General features: G+C 39.4%; 1 protein-coding gene across 1 annotated transcript; it reads right to left on the minus strand.

Moving 5' to 3' along the window:
- Positions 1 to 845: 845 nt before the first annotated feature.
- Positions 846 to 11,394, minus strand: LOC121349401 (carbohydrate sulfotransferase 8-like). Its single transcript, XM_041459740.1, has 4 exons — positions 11,318 to 11,394; positions 4,700 to 4,810; positions 2,354 to 2,501; positions 846 to 1,902 (listed from the first exon to the last, which is right to left on the minus strand). The coding sequence occupies exons 3-4, from the start codon at positions 2,445 to 2,447 to the stop codon at positions 1,052 to 1,054; spliced, it is 945 nt and encodes a 314-aa protein (XP_041315674.1). The 5' UTR covers positions 2,448 to 2,501; positions 4,700 to 4,810; positions 11,318 to 11,394; the 3' UTR covers positions 846 to 1,051.
- Between the last annotated feature and the right edge of the window lie 4,043 nt (positions 11,395 to 15,437).

The following is a 15,437-nucleotide window of genomic DNA, read 5'->3' on the forward strand; positions in this document are numbered from 1 at the left end:
GTGATCTAAAACCAAAGTCACCTAGGAATATAATAAGGGGGTAATGGTTTGAATTGCTTCTCCCACGTTTCCTTGTTCTCCTCACAATAACTCCACAATTTATTTGCACTCATTCTCCTGTAATGTGAGAAAGCAACAAGTAGAACAAATGCATTATCTAAGGTTACCCAGCTCCTCCCAGGTGTCATGCTCAGGTAAGTACCAAGGGCTTGTGGATTCCAGCAGCACAAATGGGAAAGCCCAAACATTGTCCCCACTGCACTGACTGCCCTGTCCATTGAGTGGGTGTTAAGTGCTTTTGGAGAATAAGTAAGAATCACCTTTCCACTGAGATTTTAGATCATGTACCACCCCAGTTGAACAGTTTAGAAGGTACCTCCAACTATGTCTCTAAAAAAAACTCCAATGCATTTTTCAGACCTTCTGCTAAAATGTTTACAAAACTGGTGAAAAGAGTTTGCAAGGTCACCATGAATGCCAGATCTGCTCTTCAGAAGATTTTTAAGAGCTACAATGCTGACAACTGTGCTGCTTAAGGGATGAGGCTGATGGTCTGTGATGAGAGCACTGCTAGACAGGAAGATATCCTGGCATTAGGTTCTGTGTAATGCAGCTTCAAGCATCTGAACTTATTTGCTCCATTCCTACAGCATTTATGATCAAGGCTCTTGAAGACAGTGGTTTAACTCTCAAGCAGATTATTTATTGCTTCTTATGCAATTTTCTAATTTAAAAAAGTGTTAAAATACAACATTCTTCATCCTTCCCATGTCTTTTACCAATGGACCAAAATCTATCACTTATGTACAGTTTTCATGAAACAAACATATGCTGTTAAAGATCAATAGGAAGACAATAATTTTAATAGGTAAAGGTCTGCATGGAACAAGAGATCATGGCAAGGATTTTATATAACAGTCCTTAGAATGATAAACCATATGTACAAACTCCAGGATAACCTCAGCAGCAGTCACAACCCACTTATCAAGCACCTGTGAGGACAAGATCCACCCGTTTTGTACAAAGAAAACTGCTCTTTGCTTAACCTACATTAGTCATTCTGGGAAAAATAATCCTCATATTTCATAGTGTAGTTGAACAAAAAAAAATCCATTTCATACAATTTTTTGATCTTCTCAATTTGTTCTGAGGTCAGTTGTCTGAGGTACTCTAAGGTGATATCACCATCAGTTCTTTTCTCTGAGCCATATCTCTTCAAGCTGGGGTATTGCAGGCTCTCTGGTGCACCAATGACCTTCAGAACATGCTGAGAGTCCAACCCAAGAGTTTCATACTTACCCACAATATCATAGTGAATGTTGCAAGGATCACAGAGCAGAAACATTGGTTTCCAGTGAATGTCAAGAGTATGTGGTGGTTTTGCAATAATGAAGTTGACAAACTCCTGGAAACTCACTTTTTCAGGAGAATTTTTGTTTTTCCTGAACATTGCCCTAATCTCATTAGCAATAGTGGTACTGTAGAATGGTTCAGAGTGCAGGAGTTTGTCTCTGTAAGCTGAAACCAGCCGTTCAAAGGGATGTCTGGTGAACATCACTTTGGTGTAATTGCTTAGAAATTCCTTTTGTAAGGCGGGAGGGTAAGACACCAGCCTTTTGATTAGTGAGGTATGGTGGATGTTGTCATGCTCAATTTCAGAAGCTTCTGCATTCAAGTCTGATTGAAGAAGAAAAATAGTTCTCTTCCAGTTGGAGCAGCCTACCTTAGGCACCTCACAGTAGATAAATTTATGCTTGTGCTCCACAAAAAGCTGGTTTGCAACACGAGAATCCAATTTGCTTCTTGGTTTATCAAGGTTATTCTTCAGGCAGACAGAAGCCAGTGTGGTTTTCCGACCATTTTGAATTGCCAGCCAATTTTCAGTAAGATTGGGAAAAGCATCTGTAACCAAGGAAGAAATTTAAACAATTTCAGTGAAATAGGCTTGTATAAATCTCTTTATCTGTGACAATCATAGCACTCAATCTATCACCCTGCACACAAAATCTAATGGAGATACTAAAATTAATTTATTTTTTTTTACTGTAACCAGACTAGACTATGGCAAACATGCAATAAACAACCCTCCTTAGTGAAATATTTATTAAAATGAAAACTTTCAATACGTTAGCAGTACTAGTCTAAGCAAGTTTGGTGTTCCAACATCATGCTTTTGTAGTGCTCTCCTCTCACATATTTCTGAGATAACTACCACAGTGACAAGTGACTAGGCCTTGGATATTTTCACAGTATTGTTTCTATCTTGGGCTCCATAGTTACTTTCTAACATATTTGGAAAAGGTGTCTCTCTTTCTATAAAACATTAAATCTTGTTGGTAATTTCTTTACTCACCTGTTAGATTTTTTTGTCTCCTACAGAAAAACCCGAAAAGAAATAGCCCAAATACAAAATTTGGGAGAAGGAAAACTAACACCTTCTGGTTCATGTTATTCTCACAGGAAGGAAAATGACGTGGTGTCTAAAGTGGAAATCTGTCTTTCTGTCAACAAGGAAAGATAATTCAGGTTAGATTTTGTATGACTGATATAACAAAGATAACACCTATATCTCCTACAGAGTTTAGGACAGCACAAAGACTTTTCAAGCCCTATAAAAACAGATTTTACTGATAAGTAAAAATTCTCTTATGGAAAAGACTCACCACAATTATACTGTTAAACCAAATAGATAAATAATATGTCCATTTTGAAGTCTTCCAAAATTCCTCCTTTTTTCAGAACAATGAACTGGTTATGAGCAAATACTCCTCCCTTGTCTTTTAAAGCTATTGGGGAACAATAACTTCATTTAGAATTACAAAGCTGTATTTTTTTATGATCTTTAGAGTCTGGGAACACAAAGATCTCTATAACCTGTAACAGTTTGTATCCACAAAGACCAGGACACATTCAGGATGAATTTATTTCCATTTATTGCCCTGAAGCTTTGTACTTTGGACAAATAAATACTTGCAGGAGAAACTCTTCCCTATTCCTACAGAGAATCCACACCACTAACTTGAATTCTCCCGTTGTCCCCCTCCAAAGACACTGCATGGTGTATATGTTTGCTGCCATTGCTGCACAGCAGAAGAGCCCCAAAATGGTTCGGTACAATAGGAAATGTAGAAAGTGGTAAAAAACAGAAAAGGAGTTGTTCCATGTTCCCAGATAGAAAGAAAGAAGGCAGTCCAACAGAACATATTTTCTCTCTTGTGCTCACTCATTGTCGCCTGGCACTTCATAGAGAGAGACCTATCTAAATCCTCTGTGCAATATTACTCTGTTTCACCGAGAAGCGAGCTCTCCATCAGCATGCTTTTAGTGGAATTTGCAAAATTAACTGCAAAACAATGACTACTGGCAAACGTCATTCTCTTTCTGTTCCATAAAGTCCACACAATCAAAAAAGTCAGACAGTACTGTCTTCTTTTCCCACTTCTCAAGTTTTCACCCTGAACCTGCTGGCAATAAACACATCATTGCCTGGATTCCTTTAGGATGTAAATTTTTTTTTCAAATTTTCGTATTTTGTTTTGTTTTTGCAAGATACAGTAGGAGCACTTCTGGTTTCTGGCATGTTCTGAGATAGCAGTGGAAGCAGTACCAGTTACATTGCTGAAACTGTACTTGAGCTCAAGGGTTCCTCCTTTCAGGGCTGATATGTGATTTTGATATCACACACTTTTACCAGAATATCTGCAGACTCATAGAGGTAACAGCATTACTGACAATTAAATCTCTTTTAGTGTAGGTATGACCTGGGGAATGGAGAGGGACACTATTCACTCTCTCTGTATTAAAAGTTTGCTTGTATTTACAATAAAACGTTACAATATTCATTCAAATTAATGCAGCATTCTTAGAAACAATGGCATTTAGCCTATACTATTTTAATTTTCTTGGCTGTATAAGACCATTGTAAAGGCTACAGGAAAGGTTATGGGAAGATCTGTCTTTAACCTTTCCTTCACTGTACATCAATTCTCATTTCATGATGTGATCCTTGAGTCCTAATGCATCAGAGGCCATTTTTAAGGTCAGCTAAAGTCAGTCAGGTTGTTCATTGATCTTGTGAGGGCCAAGATTGAGTATTCCCTTTTTATTCTTTTTCAGAAGCAGTTTGAAGACACAACTTTACACTGTGAAACAATTAAAATCAATATAACTCTAAATAATTCAGTACATGGACTCCTTGTTAGAGTACACCTAGGAGAAAGATGTCTGGCTTCATTCACTTTAAATGCTGTCACTTCAGAGAATGTTATCATACCTGTCTCAGGAATCAGAAAATTAACTAGATGAATTTTACCTTATTTAGATATTTGTATCATGTGTATTTAATAATTACACTACCACTAGAGAATATAAAGTCTGCTATAAGACATATTTCATATGGAAACATGTCAATGAGTCACCACAGGGAAACAGAAGAGACTTGCTTCCTTGGGGGAAAGAAGCTGTTAGGAGCTAGTTAAACACAGGAGACAACTCTTCTTCAAAGACTTACGCATATTTGTGGAACCAAAAGAATTTTTAAATAAATTCATGAGAACAATCAGACCATAACAAGGGATAGAACAAGCTCCAACATGACAGGTGAAATCTTTCTGGACTCCTTAGAAAACCTCACAGAGCAGATTGGCAGTAAGAGTTAACACTGCCCTCAACTAGTGAGGTCAACATGACATGAAACTACCTTAAGGTGAAGTCCAAAGCCTTCTTCAGAAGATGTTTTCAGATGTGAGACCTCAGTAAGGAGTTCTGTGTAACACAAAGTTTCCACTGATGAAAATCACCTAAGGGAAACCTGAGGAAGAGGACAAAAGAAAATTCTGAGATCCATTTTGTCAAAGAGGGACAAGTCACATGGAAATTAAAAAGGAGGGAAAAAAATCCAAAATGGAAAGCACCTTTGTCAGTAGGTGTCAGTGTCAGTAAATGAGACAAACTTTTCCTTATATTTATTATGGCTTTCCCATGTATTGTGTCTGCTGTTCAAGATGTAATACTTCTCTTTGCATTTTCCCTTATCCTACCTTAAATTAAGTGTGATTTTAGGTAACTCCAAAACATTCCTCTGTAAAGGAGTGGTGAGTCTATGAACAAGAAGTTCATACTGAATAGACTATTTCTGCTGTAACTAAAGGGCAGCAGTATGGGCACTCCCAGACAAGACGGAAAGACAGCATCATAAGACTCATGAAACAAAAAAAAGCAGAAACCTCTTATACTGAAAAGTAGCAAAATAGGAAACAGGGAGACAGGGATCTAAATATCTCTTTGAATCTTACACATTCCCAGAAGAGAATACCTAAAAATTAAATATAAGGCATTAATCTGCACTGTTCTTGTTGTACATAGTGGGGGAAAGCATGGGGGAGAGATGGATTTTTTTTTAATTTTGAAGCATAAAATCTTTCAGATAACAATATTATACTGCACTGTTGGCTTTGCCTTGTTCTTCAGATCACATAATTATAAATCAGCAATACATAGCTATGGCTTGATGTTTTTAATATCTGCATGTCTTACTGGATTCTGCAAATTACATCAAAAATCATTTTCGTACTCTTTTTTGGTCATTACTAAAGGGTAAGCCGGGCAGCAAGAATGATCCTTATAGAATCCTTCCTTCCAGGAGTCTTTCAGAAGGATTGGTATCAGGAGACTTTTTGAGGCCTGTCAGTTAATTAGTGTTTAATTTCTTCAGTGTGTATCCAGCTGTTTTGATGTCTTTCTAGCTCCTAAGCCAGAACATGCTGTCATGTCAAATGCTTTATACAGTTCTAAAGCCACTACATCAGTGCTGTTGCCTTAATCAACCAAAGCCAAGCAAAAATACTAAGTCTGGTGACATCTGTTTCCTGTAACATAATCCAAAGTTTCTATATGAGAACAACCACAGCAATTGTTCATGCCAAGAGTGGTAACAAATGGGGAATAGACTACTAGAGAAAGCAATGTCAATCATCTCGTGTGCATGCAAAATGGCAAAAAGGCCTGAAACCCTCATAAAATTAAAAATATTTACTGAATTCAAGCCTTCTTTGCACTTCTGATAATTCCACTGAGGCCCTAAAAGATTCTTTTCTTCCCGATAAATACACTGTAAGTAACAAACCCAAAAACATTGTATCATGTTGTTCATAACTCTGTCAAGTTTGCTGACCATAAAATGTTCTTCCCATCCTGTTTACTTCAAGAAACTTCTGACAATTGTCTGCTTTTAATTACTTTCAACATCTCCCTTTTCTGCATGGTACACTGGGTGTGGAGGTGGCTGGCAACCTACATGCACATCCCCTGCATGGCAGGTGAGATTCAGAAGAGATCAGAAGAGCTCTCCATCTCTGTATTGTACTCTTCCAGGGGTGTCAAAAAAAGTGTCATATGCTGAAGTTATTGGAATATTTTTTCTGTTAAATTGCTTTTTACTGGTTCATTTGTCTCATGCTTGCTTTACATTTTGTGATACTAGACCTTCTACAACCTTCCCCTAAGTCGGTCAGTGGTCTGTACTTTAACTGAGCATGTGTAGCCACACCCCAACCACTCACACTTATCCAACCACCAACTCTGGGTTTCTGATGAGTTCCTTTCCCCCTGACCAAAACAAGATCTGATAGAAAATCTCTAGGACTCTTTCAGTTGGGAAATAGTCAAAGATGTTTCAATAATAGTCACATGAGTATATGACCCACACATCCACACTCAGACTGAAGTTCTTCCTCCTGCCATGCAGATTTATTTCTAGAACAGGCACCAAAGGAATAGGTTGCATTGCCTTGCATAGGTATCACTTGTACACTGTTCTGTCCTTGAACTGCTGAAACAATGATTCATAATATAGCATTCCCTGATACTTCTCCTGGAGCTTCTGAACCATTGCAATTGCAAAATCTTCAGTATTTAAAGAAATTTAGCAAAAAAAAAAAAAAAAAAACCTTAGGATATTTTTATACTTTCATAAACAATAAGAAGTACTATAGCTGGAAATGTTGAATAATGTTAAGTATTTTTGTGTGGCACCTATTACTCAAGTACAGAAACACACGTACACACACGTGTGTACATATATATACACACACATGAATAGTTCCAAAACACATTAATAGCAGTTACACTGGCATATTATTTGCTCCAAGTAAACTAACTAAGTAGGCTGATAATGATTTCACCTCTTCTGATAATAAACTTACAAAGGTGTGTCTCAAGCTAGTTTTTCACAGACATACCTTGGTCAGAGCTGAGCATGTGGAGTGGTCCTCTGTACCCATTTGATAAGTGGAACTTTCCAGACTAAAAAAATGAAATTACAACAATACTTATTTGTGTTCCTGATACATTTGAAGCCAGAAGTAAAAGAAAGTACCAGTACAGCAGCTCAGTGGAAGGTAGGGAAAAATCTCTGAAAACAGATAACATTCTCAGTTGCTGAACCCCATTCTGTACTTAAGCCCTGTTAATCCCTTCAAAAAGACAACTGCAAATACATACATACTGATATGTGCATGGGTACATAGAAGGTGAGGAGGGGATGGTGGGTAGAAAGCCCCCAAGAGCAGCCTGGACAGGAAAACCAAGCTCTGGGCACAGTTCTGCGTGTGCTGTTCTATCAGAGTGAATTGCAAGAGCAAGACCCTTGTTCAACCAAATCTGCAGCACCCTTGCTTCTGTACAGTTTGTGATGGGTGGACAGGAGGGACAAAGACTCCAGAAAGTGGATCCTTAGCAGGCAGGCTGGCCTGTCCATGAAGTGGGACATCAGTAATGGGTTAGGAAACTCATGCAAGTTACAGACAGCCAAGGGCTAGAAAAAGTGTCTGATCTGGGTCATTTTGCCAATAAGAGACAGCATTTGGCAACATCTCATTTGCAGCAAGGGTTGAATTGTGTTATGTGAGAATGGGTAGAAGCTCAGTGGGGAGACAACATATGGGATAGGCTGGGAGCTCCTGAGGAAAAGGCTGGCAAGACTGTCCTACAGAACAACACAGCACTGAGGTTGTACGAAGCAACCATTTCCATAACCATGTAAAACTCTTGTTCTGTGGTCACCTCAGACCTCCATTACTGCATCAAACTTCTTTCTGGTCTCAGCAACTGTATTGATACCTTCCTTGCTGCCATCATTAATCTGCCTATTATTGTCACTACACCACTTCCTATGCCTGCCTTTTAGCTTTTCCTTCTCTACTTAATTCCATATCATCTCCTTGTCTTACCTTCCAAACTTTTTTTGTTATCTGTCATTTTTCATGCAGTATCAAAAGCTCAGCTTTACTTTCTCATACATCATATTGGTAGCCCCTGTTGTCATTAGCCCTGATAACAAAGAAACAGTTCCTGCTTTCTCCTCTGCTGCCCCCATTTATGGATTAAGTTTATGAAGCACCTACAGAGCCATTACATTTTTCACCTAAAATCACTCCTAAAAGTTTTCCCTTTCAGGGATGCCAACACCAGTTATAATGCCAATGTGCTAAAACTATTACCAACCAGTCCACAAAAGAGCAAGCGAAAGGAAGAGCCAATTTGGGGATGAAAAGGACCAAAGGGAAGAGAAAGAAAAGAGTTCATGGGGAAAGGCAGCAGCAAGTCTGACAGAAAAGCTCCCAAAGAGAGGCAGGAAGCAGAAACCCAAGGAAAAATGATAGAGCTGGCGGCCAAGGGAAATAGAAAGGTTCTGTAGCCTGCTCTAAGTAAGTTGTGGAAAAGGGAGGTTGAGAACTGGACTGAAAAAGACACAAAGTACAATTCAGTGAAGATGAAGAAGAAAAAATTCAAATAAATTAATATAGAAAGCCGTATGCTAATTATCCAATAAACTACCACGGATGTTTAAAAAGGAATGAGACTATATACACTGCAGTCACTCTTGCACTGGAACCCAGCCCTTAGTATGTGATCGAAATTGTACTTCTTTTTCTTCCTGGAACTGCAGCCAGAAAGGTCACAGGCTTCTGATTTTCTAAGAGATAGGTTCAGTGAGAAGACCTGGCTCATGGGTGGGCCCAGCTTGGCTGGGACCAGGGAAGCTGGATACCCGTTCTGCTGCAGCATCGCTGGGGCAGGAACTGGTGGCCTCAGGAGGCTGACATGGGGTCCTGGGCTGTGGGCAGTGGGGGCAGCCCCAGGGGACTGGGCAGTGCCCTGTTACTGCTTTTGGTGCCTGGCATCTGGTAATGGGCTGTGGGGCCTTTTTATCTAAACATTTAATTCAAAATTCCATGCACTTGTCAATTGCCATTTAAATCCTGAAAAACCAATCACAGGGGAACAAACTTCACTGCTTTCTTTTATGGAATCTAGATAAGCCAAAAAAAAAAAAAAAAAAAAAAAAAAAAAAAAAAAACTTGGAAAGAAAGAAAAAGGAGAAAAAAGGATGAACAGAAGAAAAGCTTAGAACAATGCACCCTAGCCAGGGTGGCAATGAATGATCTCCTCCCAAACTTGTTTCATAGGAAATGGGCCTCACAAAATCCCTCTGCTTTGTCACATGTATAACTAACTCTCTGCCTTTGCATATGCCTTAATGTCACCTCCCATGTTTCTCTTCTCAGTTAATGTCAGTAATAGCAATGTTTTCCTTGCCATTCAGGTCTGTCTGCCTTGTCTCAGACCTAGATCCTCTTTGTCCCCTCCTGCTTTTCACCTCCATGTGAAAGCTTGATTCATTTATTCCTGCCATTGCACACCAAATAGCATAGTCAAAACTGTTTGTAAAAGTCCCAGTTACTTAGGACACCACCCCCAGGCAAACTCCTGTTTGCTGTCCACCTTGTGTCCCCACCCCTAGTAATCCTTAACCATAATTGATGACAGCTATGACCTCTCTTTCCCTCTTTACACTCCAGTGAGTACAAAGCATTTCTGCTTAAATGATTTTCCTTTTTGCTCCTATCTCCTCCAGCTTCTCCTCTCATTCTAGTCTAGATTTTGAATCTTCTTTTCAGGATCCAAAACTAATTTTGTCTGAAACCATACCTCTACTCTCATTACCCCCCACTCTTTCTTTTTTATACTCCTTCAAAAACTCCCTTACAGGAATCATGTACAAGTCCCATCACCAGTGATTCGGTGTCTGCTCTTTTACAGAAATAACCTCTTTGCCTGAAACATCCTGACACTTACTGAAAAACTGTGTGTATACCTTTTTCTCTCTTCCTAAATGAATCTAGGCTTATTCTTTCTTTCCCTTCTGCTTACCTCTGTGTTACAGGGCAAGCTGTTCAGCAGAAATGTTACGTTTAAAGTCTGTTTCTGTGAAACATGTTTTTATAGCATACTATGACACATGCAGTATCAAAAATTAAGAAGTTTGGAGACAGTAGGATTAAAGTGATAAGTTAAATCATAGAGAGCATAAAATGAAGTGTCTGCTGGCTTTTGGCAGAACAGTCTTGAAACTAAAGATTTGACATTTCAGAGCATTTGATGTTACAGTACACTCTAAGTTCAAAATAGTCTTGTGGATTCAGCTGCAGATACAAATGCTTGTAAAATCTGCAAATCTGCTTTCCAGAGTCAGCTCAGGTATCCAGAAAATGGAGAATGGTCAGTCAATGAGTGTCTGAAAATGTAGGTGCCCCACACCACATGGGATTATCATAGCAGACAAAGAACCCAAACTCTCCTCCTAAAAACTCTTGCCTGGTACACTGTATGCCTTCTTTCATCTGCCATTGATAGGGGGGATCCTACTGGACAGCCCTTGAGTGTCTCAAGAGCACATTCCTGCTCTGAACCAAACATGTCAAGTTCTATGGAGTATTTTGTTTCTTTAAAAACCAGGTGTTGAAAAGGTACTCAAAAAAAGTATTCATGAAGTATCATAACAACATGCACAAAAATAATTTTTAGGATTGAATCAGCTCCCTTGACCAGTCTTATAATACTCACTCTAATGGAATAACCAATAGTGGCAGCAGATTGCTATCTTCTGAGCAAACCCAGCATCAATAGTGACAAGTCCCAAACTCACCAGTATTACCTGCTGGCAGCAATAAAACAGTGAGACTTGGCCATGTGGGATGCCATTCCTGGCACTGAAGGAAAATGGTCCATAGCACAGCTTGTCCCTGCTTCCCCCGCTCCCAGCATTAGCATGACCTGTCCAGACTCTTCCTCTCCTGGTACCCCCACCTCTTTGCACTCCACTGTCCAGCAGCACTCCAAAACTCCTGCTCAAGACATGTTTGCATGGGCACCAGAGATTTTCCCTTAGCCCCCATCCCAGTGTGACCCCATCTTTCCCAGTCCTTTCTTCTACTCCTCAGGCAAAATTTTAACCCATTCTCCAGCAAATTCTCACCTCCAAAAGCCTTTCTCATATCGTCCCCAGGCAGCTCGCCCAGCAAATCCTGTTTTCCAGCTTCCCAAACACCCATCAGATCTCACCCTGATTCTGCTGTTCAGCTTTCCTCATGCACAAGCCAGCTCTTTGCTGGCTCTCCCTGCCAGACTCCTCCCTTTGTCTCCTCAGTCAGCCTCACAGCCCCCCCTCCAACCACCACACTTCTGAGCCCAGCTCATCAGAACTGTCTCTCCTTCTATTTCCAAGATTCCCACACAGCCCCGCTGCTTCTCACTCTCAGTTCTGTTCACAGCCAGTTCCAGGCTCTACACTTCAGCTTTTATAGTTATTTTAGTATCTCCCAAACTAAACTGACACATTTTCCTTTTCTTTCCCTCCCACATGAATTTTCACACTAGTCATCAAGGCACATTTTCCTGCTGATTTTGTTCCTTGAATCTATTTTGCCAGCAAACCCCAACAAGACCTCCCCTAGAAATTTGCTCATGCTTGTTCTTTAAAACAGATTGTTTACTCTCCTGTGCAGAAGAGGTTCCACTGAGAATGTACAAGAGGAAACTCTTAACCTCATTTTTTAAATGCTTATTTCAAAATCTGCAATGTACCTGGACTTTTTAGAGAAAAGATCGCTGGAATCATTTAAGAGAAGAAAAAAGAGCACAGATTTCCTGTATAAAAATCAGTACATTATTTTTGCTCAAAGACATTAAAAAAATATCCTGAGGCAGATATCTAGCCTGAAAAACTTCTGCTGAAATGCTTGAAATGTGACAAAATCCTGTGTAGATGCAAACTATATTGAAATTAGAAGAGTCAAGATGCATACCACCCTTAATAAAGTCAGAAAGTGAATGAAAGCCATTGGCATTTCATTTCAGGCACCAGAATCCCTGTAACATCAATTGCTTAACTGAGGAAAGCCATAGCAATGAATAATAGGCTGCCAAAAAAATCCTCTGTAGATTAATCTCATCACAAAGTGATTTCAAAAGCTAAACAATGTCTCAGTTTATGCCTTAAAATATTTTATGTCAATTTCTAAATACATAAACAAATAAAAAACCCAACCAACTCTGAAAAAGAAATCTCTCTTTGCAGAGATTTGTCTACACTTAAAAAATCATGGTGACATGAAAAGCTGCTAACAATCCAATTTTACTCACCAATCAGACAGCCTCAGTGGAGATTTCCCATGCCTCTGAGTGATGCTAAACAAACAACAAAGATTCAGACAAAGAAATGTCAGTCCAGAGAGACATGTCATTTTAATTTTATGCCTAGGGATGGAAAGGAAATAGGAAAAAGATTTTGTGATCTCCTTACCTGATCTTTAAGGCTGGGCAAAGTGCTTCTGTATCCACACAGATGCTTTCATAGGAGAGCATTTGAAACAGTTTGTACACATAGTATTTGTCTCTGTTTTGATTAAATGCCCCAGTAAAAGTTGCCAGTGTTTCCCTGAGAATGTCTAGGTGAGCATCTCCAGTTGCACTTTCCAAAGCACTGTGCTGTGTCTGTCCCTAGGTGTAACGAGCAGCATTTAACCACTCCCCGCGCAGGGTCTACAGCAGCTGTTACAGACTGCCAAGTGCTTCAAAAGCAACCTGCCAAGAGGCTGCCTGCTAAGCAACCAAGAAAGGGGACGGTCTGGAATATGAGGGCAAAGGTAATTTGGTTGAGAGTAACTGTGTTGTGATAATATGCATTATTTTTAGATGGAGAACAAGAAGCAAGATCAATTCAAACCCAAAGAATTCTATGCAAGAAGACTCCAATAAACTCTGGGAACTGGAAGGTAAGTTCTCATGGGAAACATGGCTAAAGCAGAAGGAATTCAGTAGAGTTGGCACTTCCTTAAAGAAATTATGTTTAGGTACAAACACAAGCAATCCTACACAGTAGGAGGATAGGAAGTATAGTCAGAGACCAACTTGGCTACTTGGCTAAGCAGCACAGTCTTCAGTGACCTGAAACACAAGAAGGAAATGTACAGAAAGTGGAAACCAGGTCAAACTCCTAAGGACAAGTATGAAAGAATAGCCATAGATGCTGAAACCAAGTCATAAAGGATAAAGTACACATTTAACTGCAAAAAGCAATGGATATAAGAGATAGCAAGAAAACAAATCTGGAAAGAAAAAAAAAAACACCTAGTGATAGTTCACTTGCAGAAGGCAGATGTACATTTTCCATCATTTTTCATAAAAGGGTGAACTGTAATTACATGACTAATAACTAAACTTAAACTCAGTAAGAAAGAAGCTATCTAAAATAGGAAAAGAACAGGGCCAAAAATAATTTGAATGTACTGCAGTTCACATCATCCTCAAGTATACCACTACAACAGGTCTCCAGAAGAGCTCTCTAGTTGTTGTTGATGCACTAAGTGTCCTTGGACTGTTGTATCATGCTTTTGTTTTATCAGTAGGTCTATGGTTTGATTTGTGATTTAGTGGTTTTCCTTGGTGCTGGTTTTCTTTTGTCTCCACCCTTTTCCCAGAGATGTCGTCAGCTAGTTTCTAGTTTCTATTTCTCCAAACTTTAACCATTTCCTAAAACCATTTTTCCTCCCTTGGAAGTTTATGGGTTCACTACTGTTATTCCCTGCCTAGGTTTTTACTCCCAACTCTCCTGATTTGTTGGAAGTTGGGTCTGCCCCTGACTTTCCCCTGAGATATAAGTCTTTGTTGGCCCCTTAATCGGGGCCCAGGAAGAAAGAGGGGAAGAAATACCATCAAATAAAGTTTCCCTGGGACCCGTGTGCGCTGCCTGTATTTTATACTGCACCGAAACAACTGACAACTGGGATTCAAGGAGCTCCAGGGGGAAAAACTGCCGCCCCCCCACTCTTAACATCAGCTAGCCGGGGAAACAGAAGCGGCACTGGACTAACACAGGAACCTACACCCCTGCACAGATATAGGAGGCTCCTTCATAGCCTGCTAAAGGGGTGAAGGGAGTGCTATACAGACTGGCACCTGAGCCCGAGGAACTGCGTGTCAAGGTATCTTGGCAAGGGAGAGAAGCAAGGTCAGATCTGTTTGCTTTGTCTGGAAACCCTCAGAAGTTGTGTGAGAAATGTGTGAAGTGGTGAACACAGTGCTCATCTTTATAAAGTCAAGAAATGAAGAAGAGATCAATTCTGGAAAAAATACTAGAAAAAATGGAAATATAGATAATTCATAAAAGGCTGGAGATAATCGAGCTACATTGCTTTGTATTTTTTGGCATGTTGGCTATTAATTTCTGTAACATTACAAGAAGTCTTACAAATAGAGAAGAAGTAGGTCACAAAATATGTTTTAATTTTAATAATGTTATGACATTATAGCATTGACTCATAACATTTTCAAAAGTATATTAAAGTGAAACTATTTCTGAAAGAGTGAAAAACTACTTGGGCGTAGGGAACAAACAAGGAAAACAAATCCAAGCAAAAAAACACCCAACACCAAAACCACAGACTAAGATTAGTTTTTCATCATTCACTATCCACCTCAAAAAATATAATCAGTAAGATTCTAGCTGCGTCCATTCTGGGCCGAGTAATGGTGCAGGTCATTAATGATTTGGATAAAGGAACAATCCTTCCACCTCACAGATAGCAATAAACCCATGTAAACAGTAAACTCATTGCATGATACATTAAACTCAGAATGCTTTTGACAAATAAGACAAATTATCTGTAGGAGAAAACTCATTACAATGCAGTTGTGTTTGCAAGTGTCAGGTTCTAAGGGGGAATAATAGCTCATAAAAATGTGGCAGCTATTCTGCCAAAAAAAGGGATAAGAGGGGTACCAGTCAGACAAAAGTTATTCGTGAATAAGTAATGTTTCATTGTATCAAGAATGCAAACTGCATATTAGGAAAAGAAACTGTTTTGATTGTGTATTTGGTTGATACATTAAGGAATACCTCCTATTATATTTCTGTCTAGCATAGCAACCAGTAGCACTGTGTCCTGTTCAGGCAAAACTGTTCCAAGGGAAGGCAGAACAACTGGAAAGAGTCCAAAGCAAAGCAGAGAAAATGGTCAGTTGTCTTGGGAAAAAAGAAAAGTCACAAGAGAGAGAGTTTGAAAGAATTGGTGTTACTCAGTTTAAAGAACAGAAGG

This window comes from Pyrgilauda ruficollis, unplaced genomic scaffold, assembly GCF_017590135.1.
Source record: "Pyrgilauda ruficollis isolate IOZ18807 unplaced genomic scaffold, ASM1759013v1 scaffold14, whole genome shotgun sequence".
In the NCBI taxonomy this organism is placed as follows: Eukaryota; Metazoa; Chordata; class Aves; order Passeriformes; family Passeridae; genus Pyrgilauda; species Pyrgilauda ruficollis.

Bases quoted from the DNA above. Each gene is read 5' to 3' on its own strand.
- LOC121349401 (XM_041459740.1), bottom strand. From the start codon at position 2,447: ATGAACCAGAAGGTGTTAGTTTTCCTTCTCCCAAATTTTGTATTTGGG. The intron at 1,903-2,353 runs GTGAGTAAAGAA...CCTTGGTTACAG, and splicing joins GAGACAAAAAAATCTAACAG to ATGCTTTTCCCAATCTTACT.